At 34.0% G+C, this 27,561-nt stretch overlaps 2 protein-coding genes and 1 long non-coding RNA gene across 3 annotated transcripts; 1 reads left to right on the top strand and 2 right to left on the bottom strand.

Moving 5' to 3' along the window:
• Positions 1–449: 449 nt before the first annotated feature.
• LOC113702816 (plastidal glycolate/glycerate translocator 1, chloroplastic) lies at positions 450–7,448 on the bottom strand. The gene is made up of 8 exons (XM_072061285.1): positions 6,985–7,448; positions 6,598–6,913; positions 4,863–5,124; positions 4,616–4,731; positions 3,079–3,188; positions 2,266–2,443; positions 2,026–2,155; positions 450–812 (listed from the first exon to the last, which is right to left on the bottom strand). The coding sequence occupies exons 1-8, from the start codon at positions 7,291–7,293 to the stop codon at positions 662–664; spliced, it is 1,572 nt and encodes a 523-aa protein (XP_071917386.1). The 5' UTR covers positions 7,294–7,448; the 3' UTR covers positions 450–661.
• Positions 7,449–9,329: 1,881 nt separating this feature from the next.
• On the bottom strand, positions 9,330–13,034 carry LOC113706650 (4-coumarate--CoA ligase-like 6). The gene is made up of 6 exons (XM_027228578.2): positions 11,724–13,034; positions 11,170–11,359; positions 10,531–10,676; positions 10,203–10,270; positions 9,846–9,948; positions 9,330–9,766 (listed from the first exon to the last, which is right to left on the bottom strand). Exons 1-6 carry the CDS (start codon positions 12,921–12,923, stop codon positions 9,653–9,655), a joined length of 1,821 nt encoding a protein of 606 aa, XP_027084379.2. The 5' UTR covers positions 12,924–13,034; the 3' UTR covers positions 9,330–9,652.
• A 5,586-nt stretch (positions 13,035–18,620) lies between these two features.
• LOC113719727 (uncharacterized) lies at positions 18,621–19,643 on the top strand. Its single transcript, XR_011819795.1, has 2 exons — positions 18,621–19,004; positions 19,136–19,643. It is a non-coding gene; the product is annotated as an uncharacterized lncRNA (long non-coding RNA).
• Positions 19,644–27,561: the final 7,918 nt, after the last annotated feature.

Below are 27,561 nucleotides of genomic sequence, written 5' to 3' on the forward strand. Positions count from 1 at the left end.
TTTAATAACAATTTTCAGTGGCAAAACAATGGACTATAGGCACAAATTCAACCGTTTAGAGAATATTTTTTGTATTCTATATAACAAAAAAAGAGGGTGTTTTAATGGGTTTCGGAGCATTATATGATTCTTTACATTCTCTTATTTTATTTATTGATTGTTTATGTCGCTAATTGTTAAACTTATGATGCAAATATTATTATTACATACCATAAAACAAGAATAACTCCAATCCTTTTGCTCTCCGACCAAAATATTTTCTGGGCTCCCGCACTATCTGATATATCAAGTAGTATGTACTACCAAATTTCCGACTAAAACGCCTCCACTTGTGATTCATGGCAGATGCACCGTGTGATAAATCAAATATGCGCTGCCACATTTGCAGCTAAATCATCCTTAGTTGCAGTTCTTGGCAGATGTCACATGACAAATTATGCTAACTCATCTACTCAATTTAGCTAGTACTGTATTAAGCCAATGCAGCAGAAATGTGCCCTTTAGAACTTATGTTGAAGAAAAAGCAGATAGGATTATGGATTTCCATTAAAACATTGCCAAATTTTTAGCCAGTCTTCAGAATTTTCTAATTGTCTCAAGGTGATAAGCAGATCATGTATAGCAATGCCCTGCTCACATATTCCACTAGCAGCTGGATGTTTTAGCCAACTACTGCTAACAAGCTTTGTCTGACTGCTGGAATGGAGCAAAATAGAGAACCAAATATGCCAGTAAGTCCATATGCAATGGCACAAAATGGAAGAGCCTCAGGTTCCTTTGCTGACAATGCTGCTGTTCCCAAGCCATGCGCACTGTTCATAGTATGATAAAGGAAAAAGAGAAGAAAGAAAGGCTCAATGAGTTCTCAATTACGATTAGTTGATAAAGGAGATTTTGGATGTGGCAACTGGAACTATGCACATAAAAACTGTCACATTGGTGCTCCTGGCAAGTAAGGTGATCTGCTTAAGTTTTGAATCAGGACAAGGGCAAACTGCAAGTACATTTAGCAACCGGAATTGAGACAAAGTTTACATGTCCACGGAACATAACTGACTTCAGATCAGTTTCTAATCAGTATGGCTATTTGCAGTTAGACAGAAATCCAGTTATATACCATCCAAAACTTCATTAACTATTTCTTATTTTAATCATATTAAGCCTTGAAAAGATTGCCTGAGATTCACAAAATCAAATTGTGCTCCAAGAAGTGCTAAGTTTATCAAGAGAAATTCCAGATAAACATATTTTGGGGGAAATTTTGAAGAGAGATTAAAGAGGAGGTTGGAGAGAGATTCTGCAGGAGCTTTGTTCTATAGAACTTGACTGATAATAATGAGGTGAGAAAGTGTTACTAGACACAATATTAAGTGTTTCTTGTATTCCATTTTTTCCTCTCTTGCAGGATCAGGTCCATATTATTATCTGATAATTCCAATAACATTTCTTGTCGAATTGGGTACAAGACAAATTAGTCAGTTACGAGTGCAAGTATGCCTTAGCATGTTACTCATAGAAACTTCATAAGAAAGCACATTTTGCAAGAATGCAAGAAACAACTTTGAGAAATGACGCCAGCATAATATTGGGCTTTTCAGATTGTTCCCTTGAGTTGTCAACCCCCCCCCCTTCCCCCCCCAAAAAAAAATTCACACAACTCTTCAGAAAATATATCAAAAAACCTAAATTGCAACAAAGGCTTAAATCTACAATTTGTTGAGCATACATGCATGATGATATTCCTAGCAGTATCTGAAAGGAATGACACTTTATATATCATGGACACCGTTTTCGTAGCAGTTTTTTACTTTGACCGCTTTTAAGATTTTGAGTTTACCTACTCGGTGACACTTATAGATACCAACTCATCCCACAGCAGAAAGCTTGGTATGCTGCTAATAATTCAACTAGTTGAAGCAACTAAAAACACTAAAGCTTTATGCTATCCTAATAACCATTGTAGGGAAAGCCAGAAAAAGACAATTGATTGGACAAGGATCTATAATGTAGTGAAATTGTTCATACCTAGATGCAGTTGCAATTCCTCGAGCAATAGGATCACGGAAGCGAAGGTTATCAAGCACTGTCTGAACAAAATTCGCTCCAATGAGCCCAGTAACTACAACAGCTGCAGCTGTGAGAGATGAATTGGCACCTGTAACCATCCAGGACAGGTAATTATCACATTTCAGCATTTGGACTCCATGCGTTTCTGCACTCTCACTGCCAATGGAAGACTAAGAGATATAGTCAGAAGTAACTGACCTTCAAAGAAAGATACAATGCTGAGAGCCAATGCCACAGTAATGCATCTGGGAAGTATTGATATAGTTAAACTTGGTTCCAATGCAAGAAGTCGTCCAATCAGAGCCGTTGAGTACAAAGAAAACAAAGTTGAGATAATGACTGAGGTGAAAATCTCAGCTGCATGCCTCTTAACAAGCTGAAAAGTGAAAAGGAGACAATTTAGGAAGAACGTGGCCAAATTAAAGGTCACAATGAGCGTAAACTTTATTTTTACTGTTGGTAAAAAAAGAAACAGCAAACACCAATAAGACTAATTGCAGGGAATTACGAATATGTTCATGGTCTGTCAGTAATCTGCAATCCCTCCATCTTCTGATTTAAGAGTTCCCTTGTTTCTCTGAGGTCTATGGATTCCTTTTCCATTCTTCATGTGCTGAAAATCTAACATCCATTCTCTTAATCTAATGAATCAGTACGCACTCGTCTAATGTTTTGACACGCCTCAGCCAAATTCCTAATGATCTTTTTCTGTGCTTTAGAAGAATAAAGTTATCTGATATATCCTATGAACCAATATAATGAGCATAATTTAAAACTTAAGACAAATAGAATAGAGAGGCACAGCCAACTAAAATGGGTAAATAAATGCAGATGATAATAAAAACTCTTTTCTTAGGGACAAGATAAGTAAATCTATCCATAGATTGGGCTAAAAATGTTCATAAACCTTTCACATGCCTAGTGTAAAGCAACGTCAAGATCTAAGCGACCCAAACTAGAAGAATTACTTGTATTTTAAATCCTGGATCTCTGAATCAGAAAATCCTGTACCTTCCTCTGTTTGAACATTGAGAAGGCAAAGGAAAGGATAACCGATCCTAGAAATCCCATAAGAATATCACCAGCTCCAGGATTAGAGGATGCCTTTGTGAGATAATATCCTGTATAAGATACAAGATAGATAATTTTGTCATGTCCAATCAACATGCTAAAAAACTGCAAATCTCGAACATCATTAATTTGAAAGAGAAACACTAATGAGTGTTCTAAATCCATAAAGTCAATGAATCTACAACATAAATCATAGATGTTGAGAACACAGGAAGGTGGAAGAGGAAGAGCTAGCCACGTGAAGCATGTTTTCCTTCGAACAAGTTTTGCATTTGAGTGATCTTAAGTAGGAACACTTTATTCATAACCTACTATAATAAACTTATTTAATAAATGAGGTCATTGGGACTTTGATGACAATTGGAGACAAACTTGCGTTTTTATATCTTATGCAGTAATAAACTTTACCCATATCAAGGTTTTCTTATAAAGTTTAATATGTATTCAGTTTCCCTCAATTACCTTTCTTTTTTTTTCCCCAATATCTACTTTCCCCCTTGACACCACATGCTCTATATCTATACGTTGTGGTGGAAGAATTTGAAATATTACCAATGAGGTGAATTATCTGATTCTGGATGGCTAATGTACTAGAAGCTACTCAATTTCAAGGATATTTATGATTATCTACTTCTTTTGACTTTGTTGAAAAGCTTACTTTAATGAGACAATTTCTACTCACACTTTGTGTTGATTTTTTTTCTAGGCCGACTGAAGGGGAATAGAATTGAAAATGCCAGTGATTAATGTCTCTCTTTGCTTGTTTGCTCATCAGCATGCTCTTTTTATGAAACCATATCCCTTTTACTAAAGAAGGACCTCCTCATTTTTTCTGACCAATTAAACTCTATTTTTTCCCAGGATATAAGGCTACTTTTTACTTATGTATTGTTCTTGCCAACACATTCATATGACACAACTGCATTTGCCACAGGAGCAGACCTATTTGCCTAATCCCACACTTAACTGTCAAACAAATTTCAATCATAAAATGTACCATACCCCAATTGACAACGATATTTATCTCAGAAGAGAGCCCTTTTAGTGTTTTGTGCAGTATCATCTCCATGCTAGGTGAATTGGTTCACTAATTCACCCCTAAGCGATCATGAGCATAATTAACAGTTTGCAGATGCTAAAATGTAGTTATATAAAAAGATGTGCATAAGTAAGTAGAAGCTTTTGCTTGTCTACTGTAAGACGATCCGCTTTAAGGTCCAAAAGCTTATCTGCACAAAAGGTATGACAAATTGTGATCTCCTATTATTCCTTTATCATTTTGCAACTACTATTTTATTGCAAATCCAGAATTAGATGTGGTTAAGAATTAGCAATGGCAGATTTTAATTGCTATGGGTTATATGTTTTATTTCTAAATGGTCATACATTCTAAAAGACATTCGTTTGGAAAATCCGGATGTCTTTATCCTTTTATTACCATTTAATTTAATATTTAACAAGTTATCTGATCTAGTACCTAGAACTGGATTAAGTCCACTTCGAGTAAAGTATCCAAAAGCAAATGCTGCCAAATCTGCAGAAAGAGCACAGCAAATAACTGGATGGAAAACTTTCTTGAGCCCAGATGGAAGCCTGCAGAACAAGTTGAACAAGCAATTAACTATCCAGATTAAAAAAATGAGTTCAATTGCAAAGCTTATTAATGCAGAAACAAAAGTGTGGCATGAAAAACTGACATTAAAATCCAAAAAAAAAAAAATTACCCAGAACCAACCATATAGCCTAATACAGTTGATGCCAGTAGAAAAGGAAGGCATGTTCTTGCACTTGTGCCAAGCACCGTTGGATACCAAAAAGCTGCAATAAACGATATAACAAAAATCCCACTCCAAGCCCAAATCTCCAGTTGAGAAAAAGGAGAAGGCTTTGACATTGGTTCAGCAGGTATCATTTCTGTATTTACCATTTTTCTTACAGCGATTGCAGTGTAACCTGCAACTGCAAGTGAAGCTAACCATCCACCAACTGCCAATATAAAAGTGATTGAAATTATTCCAAATGATTATGTTTAAGACTGCAAAAAGAAAATGTAGAACCTCTGAACAAGGTGGAGGCAGTTGGAAAACAAGAGATATTTGCACACCTGTTTAGTGCCCTTTTACCTAATGTTTCTTTATTTAAAGTCATGCTTTTACTATATTGCTATAACATAATGCTAAGAGAAATTAAAGCCCAGTTTTGACAACAACTAAACCCAAGATTCCGGATTCAAGGATCATGATATCAAATTAAACAATTTTGATGTGGTCTGAATGGTTCAAAAAGTGTTGCCAGGAAATTGCTTGTCATAGAATGAATTACTTCTTACCTTAGAAGATGTAATTCTTCTTACAAGATTTGTAGAAAGTAGTGGAACAAATTTCTATCATTTAACGACAAGGATAGGCTTTCATTCAGAAACTCTTAGCTTCAAAATCAAGGTCGTTCCATAAATTTCTTCAAGGAAAAGTCTAACAGACAAACCAGATAAAAAGGCATTTTAATTTCAATTTAAAAAAGGCTAATCACAACCAAAGAAGCGGATTCTGCAGCAGAGCCTGCCTTTGTTGAAGTTATTATATATGGTGCCCCAACTTTCACATTCTGACAGACTACATAGTAGTTTGAATGTCATAGGATGCAGCATCAAGCCGTAATAACACCCACCACATTTCTGTATATCAAAGAAGAGGTGTATAATCCAACAAAAGATAATCCAAATTTTGTTGTATGGAGTCATGTTATGAAAAGCAATTTTGCCACCGAAAAGAAAAAAAATCCTTTTACAAATGCTTTGCTCTTTGGCGGGCTAACTTTAAAGAAAACTGCATAGCACTTTGCGTCTGACATTCATTAAATTGAATCAGATCTTAATTGTGGCTCCAGGTGGAACTTCAAAATCACATCTTTTTAGCTATTAATGTGTAGAAAAAGAATAATATGAACATCATGAAGGAAGGTGCAAAAAGAAACTCAGCTTGTTAGAAGACATGTTCAGAAAAGAACCCATGCCAACTGTTTCATTTCTACAGTTGACTCACTGACATTGTACAAAATTACTGCAGCGATGGTATGCATCCAAGAGGGGAAAAAAAAAACACATATAGAAGCTTATTTTAAACTACAGGTTATCATAACAACATAAACCAGACTTGTGTGAAAATCAGTAAAGACGGCCTTAAAAACACTAAAATTGAAAAAAAAATGACTGAAAAAGAGATGATGACAGCAGTATGCAAAGACCCATGTCAGGATCCCAGGCATTGGAGCACTTGCAGCATAACAAGTACGAGAACCATAATTAGCTATGTGTAAAATGTAGCTCTTAACAACTTTCAGAATGCAACACAAGAAATAACATAACACTTAACAGATGAATTAGAACATCCAACTTCTTAACTTTTTCTGTGGAATTTCTGCTTCAATAATAATTATTGCTGAAGTGCTAGAATATTGTACCTATGATTATACAAATCTTAACCCCTGAAGTTGCGGGAATGTCTTTAACGGCAAGAGGCAAAACCACCAAAGAAGGAACATAAAACAAGGGCAGCCACCTCTGAATAAACAAAAGAGCAGGCTCAAAGAAGTTCATCAATCCTGTTGCTGCAGCAGGAACTGTAGAATCAAGAGCCATTAGAATGGTAAATATACAAAACATTCCAAACAAAGGACTTGGAAATTTGATAGCAGCAGCCACAAATGCCTTCTTCAACAACTTGTCCATTGCTAGTATAATCCCAAGTGACACCAACAAATGCAGCAGCCCAATCACCTAAAAAAATTCAAGGAATCCAATTAAACGAAATTGAAGGGCTTAAAACTAAGAGAATACAGAAGTCTCACCTTGTTCTGCAGGCTTGTTGAGGTGACACCACTATTTGAACTCAAGGATTGCACAGTAATTCTCCTAGTGGGGTGCAAGAACTTGGAATGGGGTCCAAGAACTGTAAAGGGTTGTGAAGCTTTACTGAAATTGTTCTCCCTATTATATCTGATTGGAACTCCATTGTTGTCTAATACTGAAAGCTTTGAACGAATTCCTTTGACAAGAAATCTTATGGGCTTAAAATGTTTTGTAGTGAAAGCTTTGGAATAATATTGATTGGGATGGAAAAGGGATAAATTTTGTGGGATTGCTGTAGCCGTAGCCATTGGAATAGTGGAGAGATGTAAAAATGTGTAGTTGGGGAAGTGCAGGCATTTTTTGAAGAATTGTGTGGCCCTGAAAAGGCGTTGTAAGCTAGAGATGAGTCTTTTGCCCCAGTCACATTTCACACACAAACGTCCTAGGACACATGAAGGGGAACAGCTGCCCGGGAATTCTTTAGTTAGTTTTGTTCGTTGGTCTCTTGCTTCTTATCAGCACTTCATTTTTTTTTATTTTTTCAATTTCTTTTGTAGGGGTATCAATGGGTCGGGTTCAAGTTCGGATCGAAATTGAAAATTCCTAATCCAGACCCATTTTTTAGGTAATAGATTCGGACCCGATCCATATATCCGACGGGTATTGACCTTAAAGTTCCAGAACCAGATCCGACGTCGGGTTCGGATCTACTCGGAAATAAAAGCTCCAAATGTAAACATTCCAAAATTAAATTCAAAAACCAATCACAAATCCAATTTCCAAACTTAACAAATCAAATTACAAAACTAAATCACAAATAACTCGTAATAGTCAATTTAAAACTAACCACAAATCAATTTATAAAGTTATTACTATATTGTTAATTTGGTAAAAAAATGTATTTAAAAATATTTATATTTTATAATTATTAATATATTATTCAGGTCCGGATCAAATACGGGTCGAAATCCTAGATTTCGTATCCGACCCTTTTTTTGATAGAGTAAACGGATACGGGTCCATGTCCGGATATTAGAATTATTTTTCAATCCAAACCCAGAAAAATTTATCGAATTTGGTCCAGATTCGGGTCCAAACTCGACCCGTTAACACCCATACTTTTTTGTGCATTTTGCATTGCATTGCGTTCAACCAAGCAAAAGTACAAAAAAAGAATGACCTAAAATTGTTTTCAAAACATGACAGTGAGTACATTTACCCACTACTCTAAGATATTCAGCTTGAGCCGTAGCTATTGATCTGGCAAATTAAAAGTTCCCTTGGTTTTCTTGAAGGAAGATATGGAAGAAGGATTTAGCTTACTCTTTAAAGAAATTTGAAGTTTTATTTATTTGTTTATTTTTTTTCATGTAAAAGTTAAGTTAATTTAGAAAAAAAATATAAATATAGTGGTGCAATAAAATGTTGATTTGTGCATTTACATGGTAAATAAAGTGTAAGTTATATGTATTAACGAATGCGTACATCAAACCTATAAGGTTTTAAGGATTAAAGTATCAAAGTTTGCTACTAATCATTTGACCTAAATTTGAATAGGCGTTAAAATCTTGGAAAAATTATCTTATCAATTCAATATTTTTGACTCCTAAGATGGAATTAGAATAGTATACAAATATTTTTATTTTTTCATTAATGATTTGTATTATTAATGCCAATATATTTTGTTACCTATATGGTATATAATTTTTATATAATTATGTAATAATAAATCATTATGTATTCATTGAGAGTTTAGACTTTATGAATCGAATATGAACTTCATAATGTGAGTCTGAAGTCCGAACCCAAATGTCTAGCGAATTCACTGAAGTCATATATTATTAAGTTGGGACCGATAAAGTAATATGCTAGGTAAACAAATGGAAGTGTTGAGCAAGTTTTCTGAAAACTTAAAAATGACTTGTAAAATTTTTTGTTTAAAGCAAAATAACCTTGCAAGTTGCTCGATTTAAAGTAAGAATTCTTCTTCTTTCAGTCAAAGGCAAGAATTCAATTGCATGGCATAAGTTTTTTGGGTTGGCTCAAAAGATCTAACATAACATGGATCGTGGGCTTTTGAAACTTAGTTGTTTCTCACAATGCTTTGTTTTATTAGCAATAATTGGAAAAGTTGCTACAGCCCATTGTAAGAGCCCATCATATTCATCCCTTTAGGACCCAAAAGCACATTGAGGTCACAGAGCTGCCCAATTTGTCTAGATATTGAATGGTAGATTATTTGGAATAATTTTTTGAAAAAAAAAAATTCTGTAGCATTTTTTTTTATATGATTTATACAAGATGAAAAAAGTAACTAAAAAAATGTGTTGACGTTACAAACAAATAAAATAATCGCCATTGAAATCTTTTTTCACTATCTGACTGTCATTGAAATTTTGTCATAATTACAGATACCTTAATCCCTGAGCTTAAGATTACAGACACCTTCACATATAAGATGAAGTGGGGGAAGACTGTAATCTTCCCCACTATGAGAGAAAAACTATTAACATGAAATGACCGCCAAAATCCAATGAATGGAGCTACAAATTTCTTGAACTAACTATTGACTTTTTTGACATTCCAGGGAGTATGTCCCTGTGAAAAGTCCATTGAAATTTCATTCTTGAAGGTTACAGCCTAGCTATTGACACTTTGGAAAAAGGACTAAACTCTGGAAAGTAACAAGGGTCTTAAGGTCCTCCTAAGAATCTTTCCAGCTGCAGATCTTGGTACTGAAGCTATGAAATTCACCTTTCTGATCTTCTTGTATGGTGTAACCTGCCAAAAATGAAGTCAGATCGATGATCGATAGAAACTCTTTTGCTCTTCTGAAGCATTCTTGAAGAAAATTCATTACCTGCTTTGCAACGAATTCTATCACAGCTGCTTCAGAAAGTGTACTTCCTTCCTTCCTGACTACAAATGCCACTGGAATCTCTCCAGCTTCTTCATCCCTTGCCCTACATGATTGAAACGAAAAAAAAAAAATTTCAAAACAAGGATTTCTTTGGAGAAGCACATATACCAATGAGGAATCAGGACTACTAAGATCAGCAAACTTGAGGCTATTTGTAATTAGAGCTACTGAACTTATTGCCAATTTTCTTGAACATGAACATCATGATAAACACAATTCAACAATTTAAAGAAGATCACTGGTGGGCATGCAATTTGATAGGAGAAGTTCAAGGAATTAGCGGTCAAACAAACTCACCCTGTGACAGCGGCATCAACAATTTCTGGATGAGACATCAACACAGACTCAAGGTCAGCTGGCGCAATCTGCAAAACATGAGAAGCCACACAACCTTACACACAAGCACTGAAGAAAAGGAAAAAGGACAAATTTTGCAACTACATATGGATTTGAAACAATTTCTCAACAGACTCTATAGGCATGGGAGAAAAACTAAAGCCGGTTATAGTGTAAGATATGGTTCAAAATTTACAAATATCGAGCAATACACAGATATCCCTAGCCGAGGAACTTGAAATCTTTCATCAAAACTGAAAAAAGGATGAGAATCAATATACAAGCATACCTGGAAGCCTTTGTATTTGATAACTTCTTTCAATCTATCTACAACATACAAGTATCCATCTTCATCAAAATAAACAATGTCTCCTGTATGCAGCCATCCATCTTTCTCAATTGTAGACTTAGTCGCTCCATCATTGTTCAAGTACCCTACATGTCAAGTGCAATTATTTAATATTGTCAGTCACTAAGGCAGCAAAAAAAGCCATGATATAGGCTGCTTTGAGGTATTTCCATTGACTAGAATAGTAGCAGTAAGTATTAGTCCTTTATCATGACATAACAGCACAATAGACGCTATGCTGTATACAAGCTGTGTGAAACGACAAAAAATAATGGCATAACCAATAAAGCAAGCTAAGAAAGCATGGACATGATGAACTTTAAACAAGTCATTACGTTGGAAAAACAGTAAATGCAATTCTCAACTGAAGTTAAATAACATGGTATTAAAGTCAAGCTCGTAACTGAAGACTCAAATTTCATGACAGACTCCAATTTAACAGTAAATGCAGTTCCAAAAAACAGGAATTTACAATACCAATACAATATAGTACATAGTGAGATGATACAAAATACTGCAGCCAAAGCTACAATCTCGTAAATGTAGATACAAAAAACAATTTCAGAAACTAATTAGTACCTTTCATCGTGCCAGGGGAACGTAGCCAGAGCTCGCCAGTGCTGCCAGGAGGTAAGGAGCAACCAGTAGTCCAATTCACCACCCGAGCTTGTGCATTTGGAGCAAGAAGTCCTACAGAACTGTACTTGTAAAAGTTTTCTGTGTTGTACCCGCGGCTTCCCACTGCAGTTGACTCAGTCATGCCATAGCCCTGAGAAAGACTATTCATATGAACAACATTTCTAAACTTACTTGAAACACAGATTACTAGGATATGTACAGAGCAATAAGGGACAAGCTGAATTTATTAAACTTAAAAATCTGTAATATCCCATAACTGATTGTCTCTTTTTATAAGATAAAGAGAAATTTTAGGAAAATTCAGATTCATTTGCTTTTGTTTTTGAGCCTCACGCCAAACGTTTTTCAAGGTTGCCCAAAAACCACATGATGGTTCTTTTATCGTACACCCCATCTCCTTTTACCCAATGCGTCTGAACAAAAACCAAATTCAAAGGTACGGCCTGTGAGTACTGTTAATGGTAGAATAAGAATCAAACACTAGCAAATACTACCTGAATAAAATCTACATGAGGAAGCGTCTGAACAAAGTCCTCAATGCATTTTGCACTCACAGGGGCAGCTCCACATGAAACCTGTCTTAAGCTCTTCAAACTACCGTCAGAAGCATCCTTTGCTCTACTTGTCAATTTCATCAATACAGGAGGAACCGTTGGAAAATGAGTAACACCATATTTGTCAATCACTCTAACCAATTGATCAGCATCAAAATTTCTCATAACAACAATAGTAGTCCCCAGTGATAACAATCCCATAACAAAAAGTGAAAGTCCATAAATGTGGAACATTGGCGAAGTAGCCAAATATACATTCTCCGAAGGCAAATCGCAGTAAGTGGAGGCCTCAAATCTAACAAAAAGAACAACCATGGCTATAAAATTACCATGAGTTAACATAGTTCCTTTACAAGTACCAGTGGTCCCTGATGAATACAATATTGCTGCAGTATCTTGCTGATTAATTTTAGGCCTTGGAGCCAATTTTGGATCACTGGAAATCAGCTTATAAAAATCAGAATTTCGACAGACCTTTGAATTTGGCATCAAAGATTCAGTATGTGGCACCCCAATTACAGGAAAGCCAAATGCACTCAATTCATCAACTTTCTCAGGCAGGCAAAGGCCAAAAGATGGTTTACAATCAATAACTTGTTTTTTAACCTCTGACAGACTACTCAAAGGATTGATAGCAGTGACAATTGCTCCAAGGGACAAAATCCCAAGAAAAACAATGGGGAAATGAATCGAATTCGGAAGCGAAATCAGGACAACATCCCCTTGAGATACTCCCATTTGGTGTAATCCACTGGCGACGGAGTTCACCAAAGGGAAGATTTTCGAGTACGATAAAGAAAACCCTGATGAAGAATCAATCAGGGCTGTTTGGCCACTGTGTTCATGTGAAAAGATGAAGGAAACAACATCAAGAAAAGGGTCTGAAGGAAGGGTGACGGAAGGGTGTTTGCTATGGTAAATTCCAGTTTCTGGTGAATACCATGAAGGGTACGAGAGTTTTGGGATTGAGGATTTGAATTTTGTGTTGAAGATGGCTTCTTGATCAGTTGAGATATGGGTAGATTTCAAGAATGTAGCCATTGATTTTGCTTGGCGTGAAGAGAAAGAGAGAAAAGTGCCGCAGCAGCAGAAGCAGAAAAGCCAATTGAGTGTTGTGGCATGACTCTGTATTCTATGCATTCCCCCACGAGGAATATATATACGAGGAGGATCAGGCGGCTTTGGAAATGAATTGAAAAGATTTCTTTCTGTTTCGAAGTAGTTCAGTGTTTAATTGGCTTTGACTGCAGGAATCTTCACGCAAAAAAAAGAAGAAATTAACAAAGTAGGTCCAGTGCTGCTTCTACTACTTTCATCGCGTGGGTCGGAAGGGGATATAAAAGGGCTTTTCTTGAACTTTTCACTCCTCCTTTGAATAAAGTTCATCTTTGTATATATCTTGTTTTGCACCCTTCAAATATACTCTAATTTCCATTTTAGTATTTAAATTTTAGTTTAGAATATTTTACTTGATTCTCTAAAATCTTAAAATCATTTCACATTACCCGCATCGTTACTGAAACGCTGTAAAAGTCAACAATTATGAAATGCAATAAAAGCTAATGGAATTGTTGCTAATCGCAATTGTCTTATTTACGAAAACTAGAATATTCTGTTAATAGAGTATGAACTATACTGTGATGAGTTTAGAATTTTACAAAATAAAATAGAATTAATTTTTTTTTACACTGACGGCGTATATACAAAATAAAGTATTATAAACTTTAGTATAGAAACCAAAGTAAAATAAGAGTATAATTCAAGGTTGCAAAATAAAATTGACCCATGTACTATAGAGATGAAAAGAAAATGTATTTAGGTAGATCCCTCATGCCATAGTGTGTATTCTATATGGTTAAGAATGAAGCAAACCACTCAACTAAGAAGGAATGAACACTATGGCTGGTTTCGTGCACCCACCGTTTGGATTGAGGGATTCAGAGAGAAGAGAAAAGAGAGGAATGGGAGGGATTTTGATTTTTCTTGTTTGGATTGATTTTTGAAGAGAAAAAGAAAGGATAGGAAGGGAAATGATTTAATTATTTTATTAAGTTATGATTTTGTTTAAAAGTATACAGAAACTAAGGGAAAGAGAATCAAATCTATTAAAATATTTAAAGTTTTTTTTTTTCAAAAAATCATCTTTTTTTCATCCCTCACAGTTAAATACACTTAATAATTTTCCTTTCTTTTCTTTTCCTTCCTCAATCCAAACAAAATTTGAACATCTTCTCTCTTTTCCTTTCATATTCAATCCAAACGAAATGGATGGAAATTATTTTCTTCTGTTGTTTTTTCTTTTTTCCATTGATGTCCTTTCCTTTATTTTTTCTTCCCTTTTTATTCCTTCAATCCAATCCAAACGATATGCTATCTTGACCACATGATGTATATTATTGGCAAGGAAAAAAAAAAGCCATACACAATAAAAGGTTTTTGACATATATAAATACATGTGACAAGAGGAGTAAAATAAACTCAACAAAATAAATACTCAACAAATTTAACTCAGAATTCTAAAACAATAAACTCAAAGTTCTCAGTTTTGGAAGCTTTCTCTAAATTTCTTGCTTTATTCTTCACTCTTCCAATTTCAAATCGAAGCCCCAGTGACATATTTAACATATTTGTACAAGTAATGAGGACTGGAGTTTTTCTACACAAAGAAAAAAATGTACAAGTACTAAACGGTCAGGGCAGAAAACCTTATATATGACTTGACTTCAAGGAAATTGACCGACTCACTAGTCACTAGTCCAAAATGGGACACAATTGACATGAAGAAACTAGAAATTTATATTGCCAGTAAACTTCGGCAACATGGCTTTCATTGCCCGTAAACTAGTTACGATGTCAATTTAATGCTTGCAATCGAATGTCAATGTATAAAACTTTGACACATAAGCAAAATACATTATATAAATTTGGTTTAATTGTTGCAATTTTGATCTTATAATTAGCTTTCATCTTTATCTTTACACGTAGTAATGAATGGAATTTGCATTTTTCGTGCAATTTTACTTGTTTACTGTTGTTAAAAATATTAAATATGTTCACCTATTCTTCATCAAATACTCCACAAAATATTGCACGTAAACAATTAACCCGAGCTTAGATAATCCATTTTGGTTATGTGTCAAAGTTTTATACGTTTATTCATTTTTTATTGCAAAATTTAAACTGATGTAGCTTGGATAGGATCATAATGAAGTGTTTTGGTAGTCCAGTTTCAAGTTTCTTTATGTCAATTGTGTCAAATATGTGCATTATAGCAAGTCAGGGTTGTCACTTTCCGATGTGGCGGTCAATTTCCCATAAGGAAGTCTAGTCATTTGCCAGGTATCCGTGTTTGGGGGATTTAGTGCTAGTACAAGAATAATTATGATATTGGGGTTGCTATGTAAAATTTGAATAGTGGAAAGTAAAGGGTGAAATTTAGAGATAGCCTCCAAAAATTGAGAATTGTGATATTAGTAGGTTTGTTTAAACAGGAGATTATTTGAAAATATCCTTTAAAAATAATATTATAGTATTTTTTATGATATAATAATGTTAATCATTTATTTGTGAGTTTATTTTACTTCTATTCTCACATATATTTATATGTTTTTGAAATGCTTCCACCTTGTGGCACTAATATCATTTGGTTGGGTAGCTCATTAACTAATTTTTTTCATTATATCACGAATACATTTTTCAATCATTTTTTTATGTCACATATATATCACATCATAAAAAGCGTTAGAACTATGTCCAATCGAAACATATCTGTTTTGATGTTATATCACCACATAACATTAGCCAGTAAGTAGATTGGATCTATTTAAATAATACTTCAATAAAGATGGATTTTGGTTATTGTGATCCCAAATATATCACATGCTTATGGAATGAAATAGGCCTACTTAAAGCATATTTAATATGAATATAATTTCAGTAATTGTGGTTAAATTTTCCCATATATGAATTGAGTAGATTAGGTACGTAATAGCAAGCACATCTCCTATAAAAGAGAATTTCAGAAACCTCCTCTGCCCTATGGGTATGTGTTTTGCAACCACAAACGCCAGCTAAACACCTATTGGATATCCTTTAATACCTGTCATGAAACTTTGTTAACGTAAATTAAATTAAAGCTTGATTTTCTCATTAGTCAACCAAAATCTGGATGCACCTCTGATTGCATTCTGTTTTTTCTCTTTTCATTTCTTTGCTTATCTCCATTTTTTGAAAGTATTATGTGGAAAATTTTCTCAAATTGGAAATCTTTTCTGGCGGTTCTTTTTTTTTTGGAGCAAAATTGATAGCTGAGATAATAATTCTTTTGCAAGTTTGGAAAGAAATTAACTTGTGTAAAGAATAAAAAGCAAGTCATTTCACAAATTTATCCTCTGAAGATCTCCATCCGAAATCTCCAATGTACATTGTCTCAATTAGTCATTGTAATGTTCAAAATTAGTGAATATTTAATGTGGATTAGTGTGATTTGACATAGAGATAATAAACGAAGTTTTAATATCTACACTATATATAACGTGAGAGGTTCCTTATGCTTTTTTTTTAAATTTTTTAAAGTGTAAGTGAGAGGTCTTGAATTTGGGACTTCACACTTACACTCTCTTCTCCCGTACCGTCTCATCCATCCCTCTCATCTAGAGGTTTCTTATGGTGTTATGTCATTTTATGTTTTATCATTTTAGCTTTACCATAAAGGATAAAATGGTTTCATTCTCTAACCAAAAAATTTGTTATTGCTGACACTCTTTAGAATTCCATATATTAGCCACTATATTTTTTTCTCTTTCCTTTTTACCTTTTTTTTTCCAGTTTTTACCTCAACTGCATGCAATTTCTTTCTCTTTTAATACCTCAATTGTGAAGAAAATAAGTTTTACGAATATACTTAATTTTATTAATTGCACACATGTGTTGTGTTGATCACTAATTTAATTAGTTGAATAAGTGTAATTTGTCAGTCTGTTACTATGTTTCGTCATGTGGCTAAGACCACTAAGTCATCTAGATTATAAATTAACTTTTAGATTTCTGTGAATTTGTGCAGAACCACTTGTATTGGATACATGAGATTGAAAGCTATATGAAATACAAAAAAATTGATTGTTGCCTCTCAAAGTCCTTGGACCGTTTCTTTGAGTTTGCTTGACGCCAATTTGCTTTTATTAATTTCCATATTTTGAGATTCTTTTTTTTTTTTTGTGTTATTTGAGTGGATTTCATTCCTACATTGAATCATTTAATCGTTCCTGTCTATTGAAAAATGTTATATATCTTAAAAAGTTAAATGTCTTTCTCTTATTGGAAAAAAAAGGTAATATAATTCTCTGTTTTTATCTTTCACACGTTGATAAACACACACATATATATATATCCATACACCTCAATTGAAATCAGGTGGGGACGAAGTTTTGACTTGTTTTCGATTGATTATTTTAATTAATTATACATCTAATTATAGATAATTAATTTTTGTGATATTCTCATTTATTTTTGTGTTTAGATTATAGATTTTTTTAATAGTCAAAAAAATAAGATTCATATAATCAACCAAATAATAGCTTTTGATTATTCTAATTATTTTTTATAATTGAGTAAAAATAGTTTTGCTTCTACCATTTGCTTAAAACCGGCAATCATGGTTGATTGATAAAAAAAGATAATTTATTTTAAAAAAATTAATAGCAATCTAGAAGTTATCCTGTTAGTATAGCAATTAATGATACCTTACATCATTGAAATGTTAGCAAGTTGGCATTTTTCTTTTCCTAGTAACTCTACAAGTCACTTACAACAAAGTCAAGTAGATACAAGTTCTAAGATTCTGTTTTTGTAATTAGTACATTTTCAACGAAATACCTATAAAGCCAATAAAAACATTCATAGTAAATTTAATATCTCAAATTTCAAAATAGTTCTTTTAAATTGGAAGTTCCACCCAAATCGTTTAATGCTTTGACAAATTATTATCTTGTAAAAGGTTTTCATTATTTATGTGAATCAAAAACAGAAAGGCATTTTGATGACTAGACAATAAAAAGTTTTGGATAGCCATTATTTGGTCAAAAATTATTTGCTTGCATACAAACACAATTTTCAACATACATTTTTATCTTTCCAATTATCTTTTTATTTCACATATATTACATAACAAAAGGTGCTTCAGTAATTATTTTAAATAATCCGCTATCCAAACACATTTGGCCCCCACTGAATTTTTTTTTTGTTGGTTTCACCACTTAAATTAGGCACTACTTGACGCACTGTTTGATAACCCAATTTAATACTTAAATTTAATCTATTCAGATTTTAACATGTTCAAATGAGTTTAATAATAAAAAATTAAACATCTGATTTAATTAAATATCATTGAATTTTCTAGGCAAAACTTACTTTCAAATATAAAAAATAAGTTATTCACTTATCACTTAATATGATATATACTCAAATATATCAATTTAACAATTCAATAATTTGACACATTCAAACATTCAGATTTCTTGTTTCAGATTTCAGATTTCAATTTTATTAAATGCATCCTAAATCTAGAGTGTATATTCATGATTCTATCTTCTTTAGGTCATTATCTTTTGATTCAATCCTCGAGTAAGTTGATTTTCTTTCGGGGAAAGAGTCCCAATGGCCCTCCAACTCTTACTCAAGTAAAGTTTTGGCCCTCCAACAATTAAAGATAAATTTTTGGCCCTCGATCTAACAAAGTAGCATATTAGTGGCCCTTCTGTCAAATCCAGGCGTTAACTATGACAGGAAGCTTTATCTCGCGAGACGCGCCACCAAATATGAAGGGCACTATAGTCTCTTTGCCAAGACAAAATAAAAACAGTTTCACCAACAATTTTTGTCTCCAACAATTTTCACCCCCTTTGCTGTAAAACCCTAGGGCCATCTTAAAAGCTTTTGTTTCCGTGACAGTTGGATAGGTTTATACCCAATCGATCTGCAATGGATTTCGACTATGCTCATTACATGCTCACAGAAGGTAGGAAAGGTAAGGAAAACCCAGCCCTGAGCTCGCCTTCTCGGGAGGCTTATCGGAAGCAGCTTGCGGAGACCTTCAACATGAACAGGACCAGGATCCTTGATTTCAAGAACAAGCCACCTACCCCTGTCGACCCTATCCCTGCTGACTTCTCGACAGCTGCCAACAACTCCAAGCCCACCAAATCCCGTCGTTACATCCCCCAGGTTGGTATTTCACCTGTAACTTTGTGAATTGATTTCAGATTTCAGCTGTTGAGGAGTATTTCTTTTTTAATTCCTCGAATAATTAATTGTTCTCTTCTCCTGCTGTGGTCTATATTCTTTTTTTTTTACAGACTTCATAAAGAACTCTGGATGCGCTTGATATTTTGGATGATTACTACTTGAATCTGCTAGACTGGGGCAGCAGCAATGTTCTTTCAATTGCCCTTGGAAGCACAGTATATTTGTGGGATGCAACTGACGGAGCTACCTCAGAGCTCGTCACGGTTGATGAAGAAAATGGCCCCGTGACGAGTGTTAAGTGGGCTCCCGATGGACGCCACGTCGCTGTTGGTTTGAACAATTCTGATGTAAAACCCTAGTCTCTGTCTTGGCAAAGAGACTATAGTGCCCTTCATATTTGGTGGCGCGTCTCGCGAGATGAAGCTTCCCGTCATAGTTAACTGCTAGATTTGACAGAAGGGCCATTAATATGCTACTTTGTTAGATCGAGGGTCAAAAATTTATCTTTAATTGTTGGAGGGCCAAAACTTTACCTGAGTAAGAGTTGGAGGGCCATTGGGACTCTTTTCCCTTTTCTTTCTCCGTTGAAATAAAGAAAGTAGAAAGCCGTCCTGAACAGTTCTTGACCATGATGAGGTATTGAGGTCCAAGCTTAGAATTGTGATCATTTAGGGAAACGACGTCGTGGTTCCTTATCTGTCGGAGGGGGCGGCTGCGTGTCGGTCACGGATCGTATGGTGTACGGCTGGTTACAATCACGTGCAGCAGTCCAATCTTGCGTATTGTATACTTGTTACATTTCACACGTCCACCGGCTAAATCTTCAATGCTAGGTTTTTCAAAAAAAAAATAAAATTCAATGCTAGAGTGCAATCCATATACATGAAATAAAAACATGAGTTTTTGTACCAACATATAGTAAGGGAAAAGTGCACTTTTCAACCCCATTATTTGGTGAGTTGGATAACTTTGTTCCATATTGTTTTAGAGAAAAAAAAAAAGTTCACATAAAATTATACAGTGTGTTTGAATTTCAATGAGACAACAGCCCATGCACCTATCTTTTGTAGTAATTGGTTTTGGTTTTGGTTTCTTGTCGGGAAAAAAAATCTAATTAATATTTGAAGGCGAATAAAAGTGTTATTTAAATTATAACTAACCATTTAAAGGTATTCTTTTATGAAAATTTAAGTGGTCTTAAGAAATTTGGTATATTTTTCATTGAAAAGAAGCAGTTAGGGCAATTAACAAATTGTACAGCCTCCAAAACTTGTCATTACCTAGCTTAGAAATTTACTTTTATTTCAGAAAAGAATGTATATAATCCTATCAAAGGAATGCAGATATTCCAAAAGTATTGTCCTTCAAGCAAAGCCTTACTCTCATTCTTCCAAAAGAAAAAAGAACACAAAAATAAAAACCTTAATTAGTACCCTCTACATAATAGATAATCCATACTAAAATTTACATATATGTATTACTGATAGACCAATTTCTTTTATTGAAATTAAGAAAATGCCTCAAAAACAGCAAAAATCTACCCCACATAATTTGTCTAGAAAATCAGGCAGGATAGGCAATGGTAGGAAACCTTTCTTTTCTTTTTTTTTCCTTTCTTCGTAAAAATCATATTTGTTCTTGCATGTTTTAGATTGCACTTTGGTATTCTATTTTTTTTTTTTTTTTTTGGTGTCTGCAAAGATTCTTGAAATTGAAATAGAAATATTTAGATGCCTACGTTATAGTGCAATTGTCCAAGAAAGAAAGAATCTAAATTTTAGCCGCTCCCTTCCCACGAAAATATAAACAACAATAATTTTTTCTCCCTAGCTGTGAAAAGGCAATAGCCCCATTGGACTGGTAGATTGAAATTTAATATTAGATGCCTACGTAATAGAGTAGCACAAACTGTGCAAGAAAAAGAATATAAACAATTTTTGCAGTCCCCTTTCCCACGCAAAAAATAAACAACAAGAAGTTGAATATCCTACAACTCAATCGACATCTTGTAGGTTCGTTCCTAGTAAGAGTTTAGGGCAGTTTCTCAGTGTCTGCACAAAATTAGCTCACTATTTTTCTTCAATTTGGCAACTATGAGAATTGTAGAGATCCATTTTCCATTGTCAAAATTTGCAAAGGGTAATAAAATTTTCAGCTGCTAACTTTGTTTTATTCCTAATTCAACCACATTCCAAATCTTTCTTCTTGCAAAATATTGTAGTTATAGCATTGTTGGCCTCAATGAAGTTCAAATTTCTGTCACAATAGGGTTCTGGGACCATGAATAATTGTTATGTGGGAAGTCTTGAGGGCAAATTCCATTAGTTAACAAGGTAGTTACATATTTGGTTACGTAGTATTTATCATGCCTGTGAAGTCTTGGCAAAGATTTTGTTGATAAGGCGAATGCATTAGTACCTTACCAGTGGTTAGGGAAGGATTTTAGAGCTTTTCTTAAAACAATCAAAGATATGAAGATAGTCATCTTATCATTAGAAGCAATTTATGATTTTATATATTAAATTTATCTAATGGGTATTCTTCAGCAGCAATCATTAATTTGAGGTAGTTGACTGAACATAGGGTACAATAAATGCAAAATATGTACATTTAGATGACGTTTTATGTCTACTTTAAGTTGTTTGGACAAAAAAAAAAAAAAAAAAAATTCTTTTACTCGTACCAAGTTTGATCAGAATGATCTGAGAGATAAACCTGATATTTTATTATTATTATTTTTTAATCTTTCCCCCTTGTTCATGCTTCCATTTTGACATTTCCAATTGGAAATCAATTATTTGTTCGAATGGAGTTGCCTCCATTTCAAGAAAACGATCCATTATTCTTTTTGACTGCGACAACATCTCGAAGAAAATTGAAACTGGAAGATTCTTGCAATGTTTTTAGGGTACGTAGAACTGTGGAAAAGACTGCCCAATTAATACAGAAAAGAATTGGAGAATTTTCAATCAGAGTTTAGATATTCTGGCAGTGGTCATTCTTTGCTGTTCCAAAAGAAGTCAGGCCAAGAAAATTGGGATTACATTTTTGACCCCTTGACTTTAGATTAGTCAGTTCTACATTTGCAGGAAAAATATATAATTATATACCCATTTTAGAAGTGGCTACAATGAGAAATTTAGTTGTCTTATTATTTGGAAGTCACCTGGAAATTCAACAGCTGCCTTCAAAGCTTGCCTAGATGGTTTTTTGGACTATCAAGCCTTTTACTGCACAAAATGCTTGCCCAACATGTTATCGACCTTTTCTTTATAATTTGGAGGAAAAACGTGCTAGATACATTGGCGGATATTACAAAATCACTACATCTATTCTTTTAAAAAAAAATTATAATCGTATTTGTATCTTTGTGAAAATTGAATTTCACTAACTAATAGATTTTACAAGGAATGTATGAGCCCGTTTGCAATTTTAAGGAATTTTTGGGAGTTTTTGTTTAAAAAATTATTGTAACACTTTTTTAAGATGTGACTTATGTAAGGTTGAAAAAAAATGGTCAGGAGCTGTATCCAAGAATATTCTACAAAACCCACTAAACTTTTTGTAGATAAGTAGCATCTAGGATAATTTGCACTCCAAATTTACGTTCCTGCGTGTTCCCTGGCCAAAATTACAATTGTTGCTTATGAGAAAATCTCATGCCAACATTAAGTGAAAGATCTAGCATGAATGTTTCAGAAGGAAGAAACTTTATTTTCACAATGTTCAAAAATTATTTTTTTTTCCAACTTGTAGCTGGTTCCTTAAATGCTATACATCATCCAGAGACCAAAATAGACGAAATGGTCCAAAGCAATATACTATATATGGTCCAAAGCAAAACAGAGTATGTGGATGTTTACATCCTTGTCTTTAGCACCCTATGAATTATGATGAATGAAAATTTAGGCATAATATTTGATTTGCCTGACCAATAATACATTGGTTGTTTGGTTAGGCCTCCATGCTTGTCTTAGTATCTAATTTCTTGAAATCGTGCTATCTTTCTTGTGCACATGACTGAATTTTGCGACAGGTACATGAATATTAACATCCTAGCTTGTTCCTATTGAATTTGCTTTTGTTTTGGTAAATTTTTGGGAAAATGTACAATGTTATCTGAGTTGTAAAACATGGATTAGTTAGGCCCCTATACGATTTGTGTTGCAGGCGAGCAGTTGAACATGATATTTTTTTGGGCAAATTACATTTTAGCCTCCTGTGATTTTCGCAAAAACCACATAACCCCCCATGATTCAAAAAGCTATATATAAACTCCCTGTGGTTTGGATTGAAGTGTCAAATAGACGGAAAGCACCCACCGTGACGTTTCGTAGGTAAAATGTCCAAATTACCCTAATATAAATACAAAAAGGAAGCAAATGAAGTCAGATTTTTCCAATTTTCCCTTGCATCTTTGTCGCGAGAAAGAGAGAGAAAAACATCACTGAGAATGAAGGAGAGAAAATTTAATCCAGAAAATTAAAACTATAGATCTACCATTGAAGATCAAAAAGTAGCTGTGAAAGAGTATCACGAAAGCTATTGTTGTGTCCGGTAAGTTTTTCGACATCAGTTTAGCATATGAGATGGAACTTGAGCATTTTGAATAGAAGCTGTCGGGCTTTGGGAATTTAATAAATCAGTGATTAAAATGCTTAAGCATTGATTAATTTAAGATTTTGCTGCTTTGGGACAACCTGTACTAGCAGTAGAAGGTAAAGAAGGAAGAGGATGATGAAAAGGACGGAAAAATGGAGGGTTGGCACCACCTTACCAATCCAACCGATGGTGGGCTGTGGGAAAGCAAGCAGATGCAGGTGGTACACGTAATTCTTCCTGCCCACAAATTCTGGTCTACCGAAACTTAGCAATATGACATCACTACCTTATTATTTGCAATTTGCCCAAATTACAGCCGATCTCAAACTTGCGAAGTACACTACTTGAGAAAGGTTACTTTAAAAAGGAAAAGAAAATGAAAAGAAGCCAGCTTCAATGTTGTTCGAATTATAATCGGAATTGCGTCATTGTCTGGTTAGATCTAAAATCCAGCACAGACGAGAGAGGTGGGTGGTGGCCTAAGCGGCTTTGCCTAACCTATTTGAAATTATGATGGTTACATGGCCGCCGCCCCTGTGGTGCTGAAGCTGACTCATGACGGCCCTGCTGCGGCCCTGCTGATGCAAATTACACGTCTTACTACTGCTAGTGAAAGCTTTTCTGGCCACCACCGCTTTTGATTTTTTCTCAATGTATATGTTCTGGGCTTTCTGGTTTGTTTCTCCGTTAAATGTATTGCCTTCACCAACGTTCAATGGAAAGTCAACTACAAAGCTCTTTCGGTTGATGAAAAGAGATGAGGAGCAGAGATTTAGACTTTATTGGGTGCGATAAAATGGTCAGGGGTCATATGGGAATGTTTCGTACTGTTACCAGTTGTTGAAGCGCGTTTAATCCACGAATCGTCATTGTGAGTGTTTTCCGTCTATTTGACACTTCAACCCAAACCACAGGGGATTTATGTATAGCTTTTTAAATTATGGGGGGTTATGTGGTTTTTGCGAAAATCACATGAGGCTAAAATATAATTTGCCCTATTTTTTTTTCATTCTTCCTAATTAAAAGAGCGAGTTTTTGTGGACTTCTTATATCGCTTGTTTATTTCTTCGACGGTGTACTAGAACAAGATTTTAGCAGGACTAGTTCTTGATTCAAAGGTTGATGGATTGTTTGACAAATTAGTGGTTGAATAAAACCAAGCCTCCAAAATGTTAAAAAGTTGACATAAGAAAGCAGTGCATTTTATTTGCAAAAATGTTTGTTATCTTTACAACGATGCAGATTTGTTGTCAATAACCAAATTTGGTGATAAGAAAATCTCGGCCTAACTATGAAAAATGGCTCAAAACCCAGTATAGTTCGTAGAAATTATCATACAGATTCTCACGTCAATTAAGCTTTTCTAATATTAATATTTGATATAAATCTGAAATTTGTATATACACTGTCAGTATATATAAGATTTACTTATATATTTGTTTATTAAACATCATCGAGAATACATAAACATAAACGTAGGCAACTTCCAAATTCCACCATCAAAACCCAGAACTAGTCCATTTAGGACCACAAATGGTCCAGATTCTTAATAATAGTAATCAATCTTTATCCTCTATTGTACAGCTGAATTTCCTTACCAAATTCAGCAAGTTTTCGCCAACCTTTTAGATTCCTTTTTGTAGGTGTCAAATTGGCTGGAGATTTGGCGGCTGTCAAATGAAGCACCCCAGACGGGTCTAGAACAATTCTGACAAATCTCGCATGAAGTCACACATCTATTAGGTATCGTTTGAATACTATTATTTTGTTGTTTTGTCTTCAGTGTTATTTTGTTTGTAAAAGGTTCATATTATTTACATATTACAGGAATTTGAACACATATAGATGAGTCTTTACGGATTATCTACTAACAGATTTTCACATCGATATAGAATTTAAACACATATGAGCCAGTCTTTACAGATTATATAGTTCTCACATTTTCTGTGATGAAGTGATTCGTTTGTACCAACTGAACATATTTTATTGCTACATATTTTATTCCAATAATAAAAGAAACAAGAAGTTTGTGTTTCAATGCGAAATGTATGCCATAAATAAAGCTCAATCGTTTATATATATATATATCGAAAAATATATATATATATATATATTGTTACATAAATTGTAGTGAACCGGAAAATATATATATATATATATATATATATCGACTATTAATTTAGATACGTACACTAGTTGTACAATAGTCTTGTGTGCATATAATAAAGCAATAGGATATGAACTACTATCAATTTGCAAGTTGTCCTCGAAGCTATTAATTCTAGCACTTCGGTTGATACTTTGTACTATCGTTATTTGACATCTATCTATATTATTTAAATTAGTTGAAAACTAGTTGAAGAATAAGCTAGACAATACGAACACAGATTATTCTTGAATTTTACATTTTGAACAGCAACTTAAGATCTTCATTAGCTCTTTTAATTTTTTTTTTATGAGTTAATAAAAGTTTAGGAGGATAGCAAATTACCCTATTCAAAAGTCATGACAGGTAACAAGTTTGGTCGAGATCATAGAATGAATCTTACAAATTGCCTACCAATAATTAAGAGACGACTTCTGAAGAATTTTTACGAACTTCACAAACCCTTGCCTTTTCAAAAGCATTGAAGTTACTATTTCATCAAATCCCATTCCTCAACATGTTCTCAATACTATGCCTCCATATTTTTCTTGAGCTTCTACACCAGTCTTACTTATTTTATTGTTATTCCGAATTCTTACTCAACTTAGGTCTCTTGCTGTCTTTCCAGTTGCAAGCACACCCGGAGCAAGGGACAAAAATTTTGAACTACAATAATTAGATCGATGGTTATAAATTCACCTAGAAGTGCAAACTCCCACGCATGAAGCCGCCCCTGGTTCTTCCCATATTCCAAATGTCACTTTCCTTTATCCAAAAGGATCGGCAACACGAAAGGCTTCGTATTTGCTAAGCTAGATTTTGAAGAAGTAAATGTAAAGAAAGGACAAAACTTGTTCTGAGTATTTTAGGTCAACTTTTTGAAAGAACTTTATTTTGATGCATGCTTTTCTATGTCACTATAGCTGGGGAAGAAAGAAATGAAAATTATCTTTCAGTTAAATAGAGCTTGTGTGATATCAACATAACTCCTTGATTATTAATCTAAAAAGTGAACAATCAAGTCTTCAATCCTTTCTTATGTTCTTGTCATAAGGAAGCACAAACACTCCCACAAAAATTAAGGTTGTTCTTATCATTTTTATTTGTATTCATCGGGTTCTCCATGCAGTACAAGAAGTGGTTGTTATTTGACAAACATCAAAAACTTAGACTAATCTAGGGCAAATGACATTGTATTGACACAACAACTTTCTTTAAGATATATGTGTACCCTTTACTAGTAAAAAATTGAGTTCATACAAAAAGAAAAAAAAATGGTAAATTTGTCTTTTAAAAGAAATTTCGTAACATTAAAATGCTATCTGTGGCATTAATACCAGCCCTATCTTAGGGAGAAGATGCCAAACTCATGGGAGGCATTAGAAGAAGATATTACCAAAACTTAGGCAATTCATGTACTATCTGACCGTCCAAAACAATTCATCTCAATTGTTAACAATAAATTTTGATTCATTTGTTGGAAATTGACACATTCAAATCCATCTTTCTACGTAACCAAATATATATAAAAAAAAAAGTGTCCTTTCCTTTGTCAAATTATTTAATCATCATTTTGTGACACACTACTTGGACGTTCAAAATAATTATTTCATTGAACCCATCAGATACGACTACCTTAATTTAATATTAGATCGTGAATAAACTAGATATTGCTTCAAGCAAAGATACTTGCTAAATTAATAAAACAAGGAGTACGTAAGATGCCACCCTTCATGCACATGCGTCCAAGTGACAAATGAAAGAGAATTTGGTGTTTAATTTTTTGAT

Source organism: Coffea arabica, chromosome 8e, assembly GCF_036785885.1.
Source record: "Coffea arabica cultivar ET-39 chromosome 8e, Coffea Arabica ET-39 HiFi, whole genome shotgun sequence".
NCBI lineage: Eukaryota > Viridiplantae > Streptophyta > Magnoliopsida > Gentianales > Rubiaceae > Coffea > Coffea arabica.

Bases quoted from the DNA above. Each gene is read 5' to 3' on its own strand.
- LOC113702816 (XM_072061285.1), bottom strand. From the start codon at position 7,293: ATGGCTACGGCTACAGCAATCCCACAAAATTTATCCCTTTTCCATCCC. The intron at 4,732-4,862 runs GTAATTTTTTTT...CTTGTTCTGCAG, and splicing joins GGCTATATGGTTGGTTCTGG to GCTTCCATCTGGGCTCAAGA. The intron at 2,156-2,265 runs GTCAGTTACTTC...GGATGGTTACAG, and splicing joins CATTGTATCTTTCTTTGAAG to GTGCCAATTCATCTCTCACA.
- LOC113706650 (XM_027228578.2), bottom strand. From the start codon at position 12,923: ATGCATAGAATACAGAGTCATGCCACAACACTCAATTGGCTTTTCTGC. The intron at 11,360-11,723 runs GTAGTATTTGCT...AGTCTTTCTCAG, and splicing joins CTCATGTAGATTTTATTCAG to GGCTATGGCATGACTGAGTC. The intron at 10,677-11,169 runs GTACTAATTAGT...CTTGACATGTAG, and splicing joins TTCCCCTGGCACGATGAAAG to GGTACTTGAACAATGATGGA.